The sequence below is a fragment of the Strix aluco genome, chromosome 10 (genome assembly GCF_031877795.1).
Source record: "Strix aluco isolate bStrAlu1 chromosome 10, bStrAlu1.hap1, whole genome shotgun sequence".
NCBI lineage: Eukaryota > Metazoa > Chordata > Aves > Strigiformes > Strigidae > Strix > Strix aluco.
In genome coordinates, this window is record NC_133940.1 from 27,010,853 (window position 1) to 27,025,599 (window position 14,747).

At 45.8% G+C, this 14,747-nt stretch overlaps 1 protein-coding gene across 1 annotated transcript in view; it reads right to left on the reverse strand.

Annotated features, from left to right (window-relative positions):
* SH3BGRL (SH3 domain binding glutamate rich protein like) overlaps window positions 1–14,747 on the reverse strand; it is a 39,050-nt gene that overhangs the window by 7,924 nt on the left and 16,379 nt on the right. The window contains exon 2 of the mRNA XM_074834818.1: window positions 2,483–2,668. Coding sequence (XP_074690919.1) covers window positions 2,483–2,668 — 186 coding nt within the window. The remainder of the gene's footprint in view (window positions 1–2,482; window positions 2,669–14,747) is intronic.

The following is a 14,747-nucleotide window of genomic DNA, read 5'->3' on the forward strand; positions in this document are numbered from 1 at the left end:
CCTCCCTCCGATTTCCAAACTCAGCACATAGCTGTCCTATGACTTTCCTTCTCGCCCCTTTTTCACTGAAGCAGCAGTACCAGCCTCCTCCAGCTTTACTGGGGGGTGTTTTGATGCAGAAGTCCCGGCTGAGAAAGCCAAGGCAAGGCAGCAGCTCAGAGCAGGCTCAGTCTCGGGCTGAAGTCAGGAGGAGAGCTGCCATTAAGGGCACGCTGCTTCACATGCCTGTCTGTCTGGTAGGCAAAAGCCTAAGAAATAGCAAATGTTGTTTGAAAATAGCAGCGTGTTCAGAGCAGGGGCAGCTCTAAGAAGAGGCTGTTGCAGCTGGAACAGCAGGAAGTGCAGGGAACGGAGGATTCAAGCTGCCTAGAGGTCAGGGATGTCACATTATTGTTCGATTTGTACACGCAGCATTCGGCTGCTAGTTTGATAAAAATGTGCATGATTGTGTTAAATCCTCCCCGAAGCCCTTCTGTTGACACTACTGGAGCTGCTTGATAACAAAGGGGTTGTTTATCTTGCTAGTGCATAGTCCGGCAGTCGGCTTCGCAGCGTCTCTCAGGAAAGGAATGCCTGTGACTAAGGAGCAGGGCTCAGGACAACTTGCACGGCATCTACAGTTACAGCCTTTCTGCTGTGCACGGGCCAAGAAAAGTCAATTTGCTCCTTCCTCTGCCTGTTATGCTGCATCAGATCAAACAGAGAAGTTCATGCTTGAGATGGACCAGATAAAGACATAAAGAGGTTCAAGTGTGTGGGCACAGAATTAACTTTTACCTTCCTGGAAGCTAAACTGTGGTAACTTGAATCCAGCTACACAAACTGACCAAACTTCGAGAGTTCAAAGTGGCACCAACCAAAATTTTGGGGATGAAATAAACCCACAGCAACAATTGTTCTGAAGCATCTTTACCCCTTTCCCCAAAATTCCTGTATTGAGAACTGTCGTGGTTTGCAGCTGGGGATACATCAGACGCATCTCGGAAAAGCAAGCATCCAGATCTAGGTGCACCCAGCTTTTTCTGTTCCTGTCCCACCCCACTGCAGAGCGGGGCTTTGCTCTGCTGCGCAGCTGCAGCAATGCACCAGAAATCTGGCAACATGTCCCTGATAAAGGACAACTGCCGGGGGATCTGCTTGCATCCCTAAAGCTCCGGTACACGGAGGGAGAAAAGTGATACTAGTGCAACTGGACTTCCTACTGGTACAGAAATATTTGTCTCTTTTTTAGGTTTGTTTGTTTTTAAAGAGAGAGAACTGAACACAATTTTCAGCTCTTTGTGACTAGTCCCTTCTCAGCTTTCAGCTGCAGACAACTATCGATCAATTACATTTGTCTCTTCAAACCAACCTTTTTCCATGTCACAACCACAGTCAGTAAAATTCTGAGAGCCAAGTGGTGGATTAGCTCACTGTGGATATTGTTTCAAGTTTTGCTTTTATTACAAGCAAGAAAAACTCCTGGCACATTGAGAATAATTTCTTTCAGTAGCCATAGAATCGCCTCGCAAAGGTCCAGAACTGGCAGGTTCTGACTTACAGACTTTGAAGGTCAGAATGAAGACTGCAAAATGACTTAGAAACCAACACTCAGCACCAGAGGAATGCATACTGTGAGCTCTTTTCATAAGATATTAAGTTTTAAAAATAAAATTAACAGTTAATCTAGTAATCATTCAAGCGTGGCCTGCTGAGCAGAAGTGCTGCAGGGCAACTTACTTTTGATCAAGCATTAAAATAACGACAAGTAGGAATTGCATTTGCAACATGAGTTTTAATCTGTTCAAGGCACTGGAGTAAGTGGACTGCAGCAGCCTTCATTTTGCAAGCAGTACACAAAAACTGACCCCAAGGAGGATCAGAAAACTGATTTATGATCATGGCAGACATTGCTGCATACGAGCACTTCTCTTGGAAGATGAACAGACTGCGGAGTGATCTGGGATGCGCATGTATCGGCAAACCCCACGGAGACAGAACAGCTCCCTGAACTTGCTACAGAACGTAAAGTTGGTGCAAGTGTGCCAGATTTCTGCGAAGTGTTAGTTCACAATCATGGTGAACATGAGAATTAAAAAACTCTGTGAACTTTCAGAGCTGTAAGAGGGGGAAAAACCCACAGAGAAAAAAAAAATATATATACATTGCAAGGTGGTGGTAGGCTCATTCCAGTAAGTAGCACAATGATCTGAGAGCCAGGAGGTCCAAATTTTAATCTCTCCTCTATGGCGGAACTGGAATATTCAAGAATCAATTATTATTATCTTGGGCTCTTTATAGTAATTGATTCTTCTTGCTACTTAAAGAGTCCAGAGGAGGGGTAAATGTCTAACACCTTCCACGCCCCTCACAGTTTGCACGCGTGAACCTCAATTGAGGTGGCCAAGTCCTTTCTGGCTGATCACAAGAGCAAAGCAGAGACTATGGCAGCGAGTAAGAGGTCTGGGAAGAGAAGAGATGGAGAGCTGGAGCCATTCCTTACCCCGAGGTACCGGCTGTCATTGAAGAGCCGGGGCGGCAGAGGGTTCCCGCTCGCTGGCCGGCTGTCCTCAGGGACGTTCTCACGCATCCATTTCCGATTCTCCTCATTGGCGGCGATATCCTTCTCCTCAAATTCAATTTTGTTGGCTTCCAAGAAACCTAACACATCTTGTTGCTGTTTTTTAATCTGTCACAAAAGAGGGAGGGGGGGAGAGAAAGCAAACAAAATCAGTCAAACCATTTTTTCTGATGCTGATTATGCGAATCCAGCGTTCAATGCATAAACAAGGGGGTGCAAAACAGGCTGAAATGGAAGCAGTAAGAAAATTCTTAGAATAAAAAAGTATCTTCTAAAGATTCAACAGGCTGAAGTCGAAATACACTGTCCCTATACACATGTGAGTGTTGTGAGTCTTAAGGGTCTCCAACCAAAAGCAAAGGTGTGAGCATCCCCTTGCAGAGGCTGCACTGGCCAGACTTTACAGTTAACTCACGGGAATGTTCCTTTCTCAGGTGCAGTGAAGTTTGCTGGGGCGACATTTGAGGTACAACCCCCTTCCTTTGTGCCCCTGGCAGCAGAGGCTGAACCCACCCTTCTCAGAGTCCAGGTTTTTGTCCTCCTTGCGTAGGGGACTTCCTGACAGATCTCATCGAGTCGTCAGTAACAGTAAGATCTCAAAGCAATTTTGGCTCATGGTTCTTTGGACCAAAAAAAAAAACCAAAACCCTCTTCAGCAGTGGCAGGATTGGTCTCCGGAGAGCTGTGACCTGACATCTCCCACCTTGCTCGTCTCAAGGAGAGGTCTCGGGGGGGCTGACTGCAATCCCACACCTGATGCAGCCCCTCCTCTGCACACTCACACAGCACCCATGTGAAAAGCAGGATTTGTGTGGCAAGGACTGTGGTGGCTTTTCACAGGAAAGGTGGTTTTTATTACTGTCATATATGAATTACTGACTTCCTGATACAGAGATGTTCTGTTTATGCTCTGCTCTTCCTCTGCATGACTTCACCACCATAAAGGAAATTATAACCATGCGCATCCTGGCAAACAATAAAAAAATGGGATTTAATGGGAAATTTGTTCTCTTCAAATTATTCCCTTCGCTACAAAACCAATCCAAGGCCTGGCTTTAACCTAATTAGCTCAGTGCAACAAAAGCAGCGTTTCATACAGATGTTGTGCTGCTTCTAATTCAGGTCAGCCACCAGCTTCCCGAGCAGCCTCTCCATATACGGCCAAGGGAGAAGAGGCAGCTCCGGGCTCGCAGCGCTGAGGTCAGGGCACAGCCAGCGAGAGCCAAATATGGAGCCTGCGCCCCTGGCTCGCCCAGCCCCGCATCCCTGGGGTGCAGAGCTGGGCCGGGAGCTGGAGGGAGGGAGGCTGCGAGGGTTTCGTGGAGGAAAAGGGCTGCCCTGGAAGGCTGCGGTTTGGGAGAGCAGAGCACAGCGTTGTTACTGTAAATCTGGTCTCTAAAGAACCCTCTAAGACTTAGTCTGAAGTTTTAGAAGGCAGGCAGCCTGTATTGCAGCGCTGGATGCACCGGGGATCATGCCACCTAACGTGCACACCGAAAGACAAGGGCACACTTATTATATACAATAAAAGAAATGAATATTCATGCAAGGGCAGGGTCAGACTGGCTCTTAGGAAGTATTTCTTTGCAGAAGGGGTTGTTGGGCGTTGGAATGGGCTGCCCAGGGCAGGGGGGGAGTCCCCATCCCTGGAGGGGTTGAAGAGTCGGGTTGACCCAGCGCTGAGGGATCTGGTGGGGTTGGGAACGGTCAGGGTGAGGTTCATGGTTGGACTGGAGGAGCTTCAAGGGCTTTTCCAACCCAGATGATTCTGGGATTCTGTGAATTTCTGAGAAGTACACACCTATTTCCAGAGGATCCAATACCTATGTTAAAACATTGCACAAGCATACTAAAATTTGGGGAAGGGTCTCTGACGGGCTTCCACGGGGGTTTTTGGTGGTCTGTGGTGGTCCCTAGTGGTTGTTGAAGAGGTGCCTCTTAGGGTCATTTCCATGAACTCTGAGGTTTTTTTCATATAAGGCCTCCTCTTGGCTTACTGCTCTGTCTGTAAGGTTTCTCAGCATCCTTATCTTTGGCTCCCACAGGTGTCTGCTGGTTTCTCTGTCCTCCCTGGGATGTACCCATCACAGTTGCAAAAATTATGTCCTTGGGTGCATTCCTGTCTGAGGCCCCTTACAGCAATTAGCACCAACTGCTTGCAGGCATCAGCATCTCCAAAGAGGAGTCGGCCGTGCCAGGGCAGTCTTTAAGCAACCACTGCCTCGTTCTTTGGCAGCTCCTTTGGAGCCATCACTGCTGGCTGCATGACAATCCGTGGTAAGGAACCAGTCCAGGTTAAACTAGATCTTGGGTGGGGTGGTTTGTTTTTAAAAAACCTAGATCTCGCTCTGCATCTAGCTCAATGTAATGCAAAGGGACCAACGCTGCTCTCCCGACGGAGGAAAAACGTGCTCCCAGCTCCAGCGGGGAAGGCGCCTGCTCAGGGCTGCAAGAGCCAGCGAAATTCCTCCTAACACCTCAGCAGAGGAGCTGCCAAACTCAATTAGCGAGTGCCCTTTCACCCTTAAACAGAAGAATATTGCTGGGCGTTAGCTAATGTCCGTCATGGCTAAAAATAAATAAAAATGGACAAGTTAATACCACCCCGAGGAAATAATTCATGTTACAGTCTGTATAGAAAAACATTTCTCAGCAGACTCGAATCTACTGGTAAGAGATTTCTTCGCTTGCCTTTAATAAGAGGGGTCACAGCAGGAGGGAGCAGTCAGGGGAAGTTTTGCTCCATCGTGCCATACAGCTCAGAGGAAAAAAAAAAAAAACAAACGAGGACTTCCTTCATGAACTATTCTCTAGGACTAAAATAAGGGAAAGGTCTTTGTCATTGTAAACTCCTCTGCCAGTGGGCAGTACCTAAGGCAACATACTGACCTGGGAATAAATAGAAATTTTTTTCCCCAAACTAGTTATATTTTAATTAACCGTTTCCCACCATTTGTAAATTACAGATCCAGCTTGTTTTCATTAGCCTCAGGTCCTTAATTTTGTCCAAAATCTGCTGCTTAGTGAGAACACACTTGAGAAGTCCCAGAATTGAAGAAAAAAAAAGAAAACCAAGTTTTTACCCAATCTACTACTAAACTATAGCCTCTGCCATGTAAAACAAGAGCTCTAAGTTTGACAATAATTAGGATTTTGATCTCCTGAGAAGTCTCTTTATTTTTTAAATCATTTCCACTATGAGATTGCCTCCTAACCATACACACATCCTCACATTCCCCACGGCATCTCAGCTCGGTCTCAGTGCAGCCCTTCGCAGGCAGACTCCGCAGTCCTTCCGTGCAGCACCCAGTCTGACAGCACTGGACTAGCTCAGCCATTAAGATGCTTCTTCAACATGAAGAAAACGCCTCTGGCTACCCTATGTTACCATTATTTCATATGATGAACCGAAACAGAGTTTTCCTCTTAGATATACATATGCAAAACATCTCTCTGTGCACTGCCACCTTGCCTGTCTTGCTCTATTTTCGCTCATTCTCCCAACTTTGTGGAGCAAGGACAGTCTCCAGGTTGTTTTTTCTGCTACAGGTAGCACAGTCTGATCCCAAGTTCACAACTGCAGCTTCAAAGGGCTATCACAGCAGATAATGCCTCTCTGCTTGTTTATGAAGAGCTAGCAAAGCTGGAAATATATTTTTTCTGCTAGACAAGGCACTCTGTGGAATGCAAGCATGGTATTTTGGTGTCTGTGCCTCTCTGTCTGTGGTCAGAGGAGGTAATTCTCTAGAACTGTAAAGAAAAGCAAGGGCCTGGTGTTGATACATGAGTATTATTAGTTTGAAACCCTAGCCAAAGAAAAAAAGCAAGCTGGAAGATTAAGAGGCAATGTCTTCCTCCCAGCTCCTCAGACAAGTCTTCCAACCACGATGACAAGCACTTACACAAGAACATTAAATGCTCCAGAGAAACACGGCACCAACCACTGGGCAGACCAGACACCGAGCTGACAGATTGCATTATTTTATGGGGTTTTATATAGAAAATTTCTATTAATCTCAGGCACTGGAATACCGCTGGGAGGGAAGTGCCTAAAATAGAGCAAGAGATGCCTGCTGCTGCTTCAGGGTATTTTGTCTTACTCAAAAGGGCATACGCTCTCCTCAGGACAAGAGCCTGGAAGATGGTTCCTGCTGCCCATGTTTGGGAAGGAGCCTTTCCTCAGGATGTGCCTGTCAACACGCAGCACTCGCTTCCCAAAACAACCCTCTCCCAGTTGCCTAACCGGGCATGGACACCAGCCAGCGCCTTTCCAGATCCCGCACCTCGTCCTACGCAAACAACTGTCATGTCTGAAGCTATTTCGGCCTGTTGGCTGCAGCCAACTGCAGTTTGCAAACACGAAAATCCATGTTTATACTGAGTGCTCCTGACACACGTTGCAGGGCAAGAGAGAGGCAGCAGAGAGCTGGGAACGTGTGTACAGCCAGCGCAGGAGCTGGGGAGCCCAGAGCCATGGTGCTGAGGCAGGGTCCTGAGCCTGGGGGACCAGCACTGGAGGGGTGGGAGGGCTCATGGACAGGCACAAAAGCACACGAACAAGAGAGACATCACGGACAGGGATAGGTAGACTGCAAGGAAGGGAAGAGGCTGCAGGCAGGAACGGATGAGCAAAATGGATGGATGGAGACGGGGCAAAATCCCAGGGGTGGGATGGAGAAAGAGGGACGGATGGAGGAGTGTTGGGGTGGGGAGCAGCAGATGTCGGTACTGCAAGAGGAAGGGCCGCATCCTGCTGGAGCTCACCGCTGCCCTGCTTGGGAAATAACCTCCTCATGGAAGCCAGTTTTGTCCAAAAATGCCTTTATCGCCAACCCCCAGAAAAAACACACCCGGTTCCTCAGCCTGAACACACTGATTCATGTTTCTCAGGGCATTCTGGGGGGAAAACCATCTAAAATTACTCAGGTGAGTGGAAACGTTATACTTTTTGCTGATGTTCCTAAGATAACATTGAAGGAAACATGTAACCAAAATGAATCTATTTTCACTTTGGTTTGGTTTTCAATGTCTGTTCCTGAGACAGAAATAGATTTATGGCAAGTTACTGGCAGTGAAGCGAGTCTCACCACCAAGCTGTAATCTTCTGCATACAGAATTCGCACAAGCAACATTAGATGCTTCCAGCAGACTTTTTCTTTTTTAAGATATCCTTGTGGATATCCTTGATATCCTTTAAGATTCTCTTCCTTTCCAGTTACAAGCCAATGATGAAATATTAAGCTTTCAACAGAGCATATGCACAGAAAAACATTCTGAAAATGAGTAGTTTAGCATTATGGACAAATACTGTCCCTCACTGAATATACATCGGAAGTTAAATTTACTGTTCTAAGATCTAACTCGCATCAGTGGATGACATCAGTAACGCAAGAGAAACCACATCAAAGCTGCCAAGAGGAGAGACAAGTGATGTTTTCCAACAAACTGCAGTCCATCAAAAATGGAGCTTTAACCCCAAAGCAGGCCAAGAACTTTCCAGAAAATGCTGCAACATTTCAGACTCAGTATTTTTTTTCTCCTCCAAATCTTTACTCGTTGAAAGAGAAAAAAAAAAACAAAAAACCAAACAACTCAACTAAAAGATAATAAACAGAAAGGAGGCAGAGGTGATGCTGCAGGACCTTGGTCCAGCAAGCAGCGATACTCCATCCCCAGCTCCAGTCAGGTCTGTCCAACAGCCAGCCTCTCTTAGCACTACCCTGCTGCAAGGAAACAGTTAAATACTTTATTTAAATGAACTTCAAAGAAGTTTCTATCTTATTTGGTATACACAGGCATACACATTCAGAAGACTAGCCCAGTTCGCACTGCTGGCCAAGAGGGGTTTCTGGGGTTTTTTTAAGTCTTGCTATTTTTTCAGTCTATAAATAAATTCCTTGTTGGACAATAGACATGTTTTGGAAATCTATTTATGGACCACTGAAACCCGAAGTAAGTTCACAGTTTGAGTGCTGCTGTTTTGATCACACAACAAACTTTCCAGAGCTGAGGAAGTGGCTGCAGCTCTGTCGTTCTGGCACTCAGCGTTCGCCGCCGTTTCTGTGGGTCCTGCATCCTCACCTCCATGCAGGGAAAAAACACAGGTTTGGTTGGTTATTTTTCCCCCAAAATGCGATTAAATGGCTCATACACTGTTGTGAGGATTTAAAAGAACTTTAAAGAGCTTTCCTATAAAGTTACCAGCCATCGTTATAGCATTGCTTACAGCATCCAGCTCCTGCTGAGTGCATGGCCTGAGCTGCCTCTCACAGCCAAGAGCCAAGCCACACCTTACAGCCAATCTAGATCTTGCTCACTTCTCAATTTAGTTTAAAGACAAAAACAGCTTTAAAAGGGTTTTTTACCATGTCCAACTCCAGCCTTTTGGGTTCTACATAAGAAAAAGCAACATCATCTTTAAAGCGATTGCATTTTAAGCCACTGATGATTTTCAACATGCTGTTTCATTGTTAAAGGGGCAATTCTTTAAATTACAGGGGATATCTGCTTTGTGCAGAAAGGTGAAAAAGTTCAGCTCCCCAGGTGATGCTACCATGTGTAGCCAGACTTGTAACCATCAGTTCTTCAAACGGTTCAGTCTCTTCTGAAGGTTGGTAAACTGCAATTTAAACAGCAAACAGAAAAAGCGCAGCATAAAAAATCTTCAGCAAACTCTGGCAGCAGCGCCATCCTTTTGCTCATTGCAGCCGAGGTGAAAATCCCCAGAAAGTGTTTTTCTTTGGAGGGAGCGGGGCAGCACAAGGAATGCTGTGCCGCTGCCAAGCCAAATTAACGCGCCGCCGGGCAGCCCGCAGGCTGAGCTGCACACCGTGACTTTAGGACTTGACCACCTCTGCCGCTGTGGCTGGCTGACACCAGAGCTATTCACAGCCACTTTCTGGAATTAAAAAAAAAAAAAAAAAAAAAAAAAGTGTTGTTCTTTTTTTTTAACATTTCTCATCTAATTTCTAAAATGATAATGCCTTCCTCATGTGAGTTGCTAATGCATAAGTTAATACTTGCAAACTAGCTGCAAAATGCTTATAATTTCGCCTCCCAGTACAACATAATTTGTAGGAGTTAAACAGCACGGCAGCTCAGCTATGCAGCATTCAAATGTCATGGATTCCTGACGGCCCCCCTTAAGCTTGTTCTCCACCCCCAGGACACTACAGCAGGACTGCCTTCAGAGAAAACCACCTTCAAGCAGGCTTGGTCCTGGCCTCCATCAGAGTTTTCTCTGGTTTTGCTGTAATATTCAAAGAGCCAGTTTTTTGTATAAAGTGTTTTTGTTGTTTTTATTTGCATGAACAAGCCAGATTTCCCCCCCCCCCCCATATTAGCTTAAAATTCAGAAGTGCCAGTTCTGGTGGTGCTGGTGGCCACCATCCACTGTAAATGGTGGTCACAGGGTGGGAAACTTGTAGGCACCTACGGCAATGACCTGCTTGATCAGAGCCTTGCAGGCTGCCTCTGAGGTCTCTCCCAGCAATTCGTGTCTCACTCTTACTTCTCTCTGCCTGGTAGAACATCCACCTATTTTTAGGTCTGGGCAATTATCATTACAGAACTCAAACCACTTCTTTGTTCAGGCTATTTTAAGCCAAGCATTACACGTAGCGATGTCATCATTCTCACTCCCAATGCTTGGTTTCTGGTCTGTAAGGAATGAGATTGAGGACAAACATAGCAAAACCACCGTGAACTTATGTGACCTAAATCAAACACAGGAGGCTGGAAAAGCTCACGCTGTACTTGTGCTGCCTTTTTTTTTTTTTTTTTCCTCAGAAACCAGGCAGTGTCCAGATGGGCTCCATATGTACTTACTCTCCCCCTCCAGGGCCCTTTGGGAAAGCCCATGGCATACCCTGCATAGCTGCTACAGCAGCCCTCTCTTGATGTGTGGTTTGCCCCAAACAGCTTAGAAGTTGTTTATTTGGACATGGTTCTCGCCACCGGGCACCCACCGACCCTGGGCTGCATTAGCACCACGTGCCAGCTGGAGACCCAGGGCAGGGGGGAATGAGCCCCAGCTCGCCGTGAGAGCAGCAACCAGATTCCCACTTCTCATGTGTGGTTCTGGAAGAAACTGTTTAAAAGCAGGAAAAAGTCCTGGGGTGAAAGGATGTAAAAGGACCACCACTCAACAGCAAAGTTTGGGGAAAAATCCAGGCTACTGAAAGGTTTTTGCAACCTAACCTGGAGGTCGCATCACATCTGGAAGCACGTGGTCTGCCTGCAGTGGGGCATCATCCAGGCATAAGGTACCACACCACGGACCAGATTTGCAGCACAAGCCAGGGATACAGCTAGAACAAAGGACAACGTCTGTCCTTCCCAAAACAAAACCACAACTTGCTCCAGAAACCGTAGAAAGTTACATAAATGGAAAAGCTGATTCGTGAGAACAAAACTAAAAGCCTGTTTTATGGATTATAATGCCATTGTAACTGTACTCATTCACTAACCCAAGGCCTAAAAATTTGTTAAATCCCACATCAACAAAACCCAAGCCAAAAATCCTAGTGCATTCAACAAGTTATTTCCTACCAGAAGAACCAAACATGAAAGTTAATGGTCACCTCCGTGTACTAAAGTCCTGGGGATCAGGATTCTCAGTGGAGCCCAAGGCCCTCATGGACCCAACTCCCACTGTCTTTTATTTACTCTTTGACACAGACTGCAAAGAGAATAAAATCCACAGTGGGAGCTGGCGTTTAGCCCCCTTGGCCGTAAGACAGGCCTGGCTCCTCCCGTTGGTGCAGCCCAGCAAGGCAGGCTGCAGAGCAGGTCCCGAACTGCGGTGTCACTGACTCGCCACTGAAGTTTGAGGAACCAGCTGCCTTTGCGCTACGGACGTGCCGACACGCACGGTGCACGTGTGGTTGGAAGTGTGGGAAAAGCAAAACAACGAAAAAACTGCAAAACACACATTTTTCTTAACACATGGTGCCCAGAACAAACGCAGAACGGGATGAAGATCCAGTGATTTGTGTTGCCGTGACACCAAGGAGGAATGTGAAGCGAGGTGGAGGCTGCACGGTCCCGTTCTTCCACTTTTCTCAAGGAATGTTTGACATGACTATGCAGATTTATCTCCTGCTCTTCCTCGTCTCTCAAGGACTGTTTTGCAGAACTCTGCAGACCTTCTCTCTCATTCTTCCTCTTTTTCCACAAAACCAGCACACACCTTGCACCAAGGAATGTGCTGTTGTTACTCAAGAAACGACCTTGACCACAGTCCCACCCACTCACACATACACACTTTGATAAATACTACCTCGAGTTTGTATCTAACTCAGGGGGATGAGAATCCAACACCAAATTGGAGGGACAGATGGATGGGTTTGTGCTCCTCATCTCCCCCCAGAAGGGACAATTTTTGGTAAGATTTGGGCCCTCAGCTACGCCAAGTGATTACCCGGGAATTAAGTGTGTGTGACTGCAATTGTTTTCTGTGTGTAGTGGTATACAGCCAACCTCCAGTTTGTGCATTTATCGTAGACAATCTCAAAGAATCTGTAGATGTTGCATAAGAATAAATCATACTATTCGTGTCCCCGACTGCTTCTCTTGAATGCAACCGGACCTACAGCCTACGGGCTGTTCATGCATCTGCTGTCAGGCCTAGAGTCACAGCAATAAATGGCATAACTATTAAGAGCTAAATCCAGCTCCCCCTGCCCCTCTAATCTCTGAGGACCCCCTAGAACACAAGGGGATTCATCTCTTACCAAATTAATTCATTACCTTAAATGCAACACGTGTGTATACACCTGAACGGTAGGACAGCACACACTGCCTACGCTCAAGGCAAGGACTTTTGTGCCTTGTGAAGTATAATACACATTTAGGAAAGGTAATGGTGTAAATACCACTAATGCCTGGTTTCCATCACCACGGGATGCACACAGGACAGCGTTCCTTCCCACCCAGGGGAGATCCAGGGGAGTGCTTGGTGTCACACTGGTGTCCGAAAAGCAGATTTGTCGCCTGGTGTGCAACAGGTCAATGATCACACACTCAGGAGAATTACTTTGTTATTTCAGGGTTGCTCAAGTCTAGGTGCTTGGTGGTTTCCCACAAATCAAGCACACCAACAGGACTTGTCACACTGTATTTATACACAAAACTTGCAGAGTTAGTAACTGTCCAAGTCCATCCTCTCTACAATGATTGGTTAGTAATTTACATACAATTAATACTGCTGACACAATACTTTTACTACTACGTGTGCTCAGGGGAAGGGTCTTCACCTGGGCAAGGGTCTTCTTGACCTACAGGCCTGATTTTTAGTATTAGAATGAGGGTAGTTCAGCCAAGGATACATAGACCTCGAGTTTGCTTGCCAAGTTGGCAATGTACCCTCTGCAAGCTCTAATGGCTCCAGGATGCCCTTGCTCAAAGGTGGCTACCGACTTGTTCTTCTGACGAGGGATGCCTTTGGCTTTAACATAGACAAAGAACATCTTTCTTGACCTAAGCATAATATTGTTATGCTGTTCTAAAACTTTAACCTCGAACACCACCACTTCAGGCAGAGGTGTAAATACAGTGCTGCGAACAGCATGCAGCACAAGTGCAATGGTCCTGGAAAGCAACTGCTCAGAAATAGGCCCCAAAGGCTTTTTACAGTTACACTACGTGGTGATTTGGGGTATAAGGGCTATTTGTCTACAAAAGTAGACATCTGCTAGCAAAACTCGAGGCTGGAGTACATTAAGCAACCCCTTAATCATGTTGTGGGCATCATCCCATGAGCAGCTGACAGAACCAAATCTGTAAGTTCACCTTTGTTAGTGCTGCATGATATGAACAGTCAAAACTATCTGGACTCAAATGGTATCAATTCTTTCATTTAAATGTACACAGGATTTGAGTTTAATGTCACAGCAGGATTTTTGAGTGTCGCTAGTCTTGTGTCAGACGTGCAATACAGTTGATTCTGCCAAAGCTCTATTACAGTCAAATTCTAATAATAAAGAAACTAAAAGGCCATAAATAGGCCAGAACTGACTTGCTGCATTGCATCAAATGGCTGTTTAGCTACTTTTCTCCAACAGTGGCCAAGAGCAGATTCCTTTACCCATTAGTCAAGTATGAGGACAAGTAACATTTCCTTATTTATATCTTCTCAGCTTCTGGCAAACAGCAGTAGCAGCACTGTCTAATGAAGCTTTGATTACTTTTTAATGTGTTTTAAGTTCACTTTCTATGAAGGCACCTTACGGATCAACGTATTATCACAGCCTAAGTCAAATTCTGCTCTGAACAAGTAAGTGGAGGGGGTGAATCATTCATCCTTTTGTACCTGCTTGTCAAGGAGTACTGTGGTGCTACCAGGTTTCTAACACAGAACATCTTATCAGCAACACCTGAAAACAATGTAGAAAAGTACCATTTAATAAACTTCAGGTTATGTTGCAGTACATGAAAATGGTTCTGTCAGCTGAAAACCCACCTCTTTTCCTACTGAAGCCACCAAATTCAGAAGCAAACCTTTCTCTCTTTAGGCTGCAAGGAAAGGGAGGGTGACATTGCACATTCCCCTTTAACTCTCCTCCTCACTGACTGCTCCCCAATATATTTTTTCAGTCACCCATTTCACATTTCCTGGCCTGCTAAGGCCCATGTACCACGCTGGCAGCATCCTACTTGTTTTGCCCGAGTCCAGCTCAGCCACAAGCCTACTAGGCAGATGCACAAAACTCACAAGAGTGTTCTGGATGGCTGCGCCGTTCCGATGCAACGTGCCTTTAGTCAGGATATCTGCATCCTCACCGAAAAAAGAAGTTAAACAACCCTCTACTGTCTGCTTTAGATGCTTCTATTAATTCTGTAAAGTGCTTAAGAAGAGTCACTATTGCCAAATCAAAGTTACGCAGAAGTCAGGACGCCAATGCTCCTCTCCATAGCAGTCATGGCCTGTTAAAAGGCTAGAAGCACAGAAGTAATAAAAAACATTATTTCAAGGTTTTATCACAAATATGGATTAACTCATTGTGCTACAAGAAATATACATGTCTCGTGTTTCGCTTTTCTTAAGGAAAGGTTTTTCCCTAGTTACCTGTGGCTCCTCAGCTGGAAACACATTCAGAGTTCATCCTGGAGGAAGGAGCTACATGGTTAAAACTGAGACCACAAAGGAATTAATTTACTGTTGTGATCTGGTTCAAATAACCAAAGA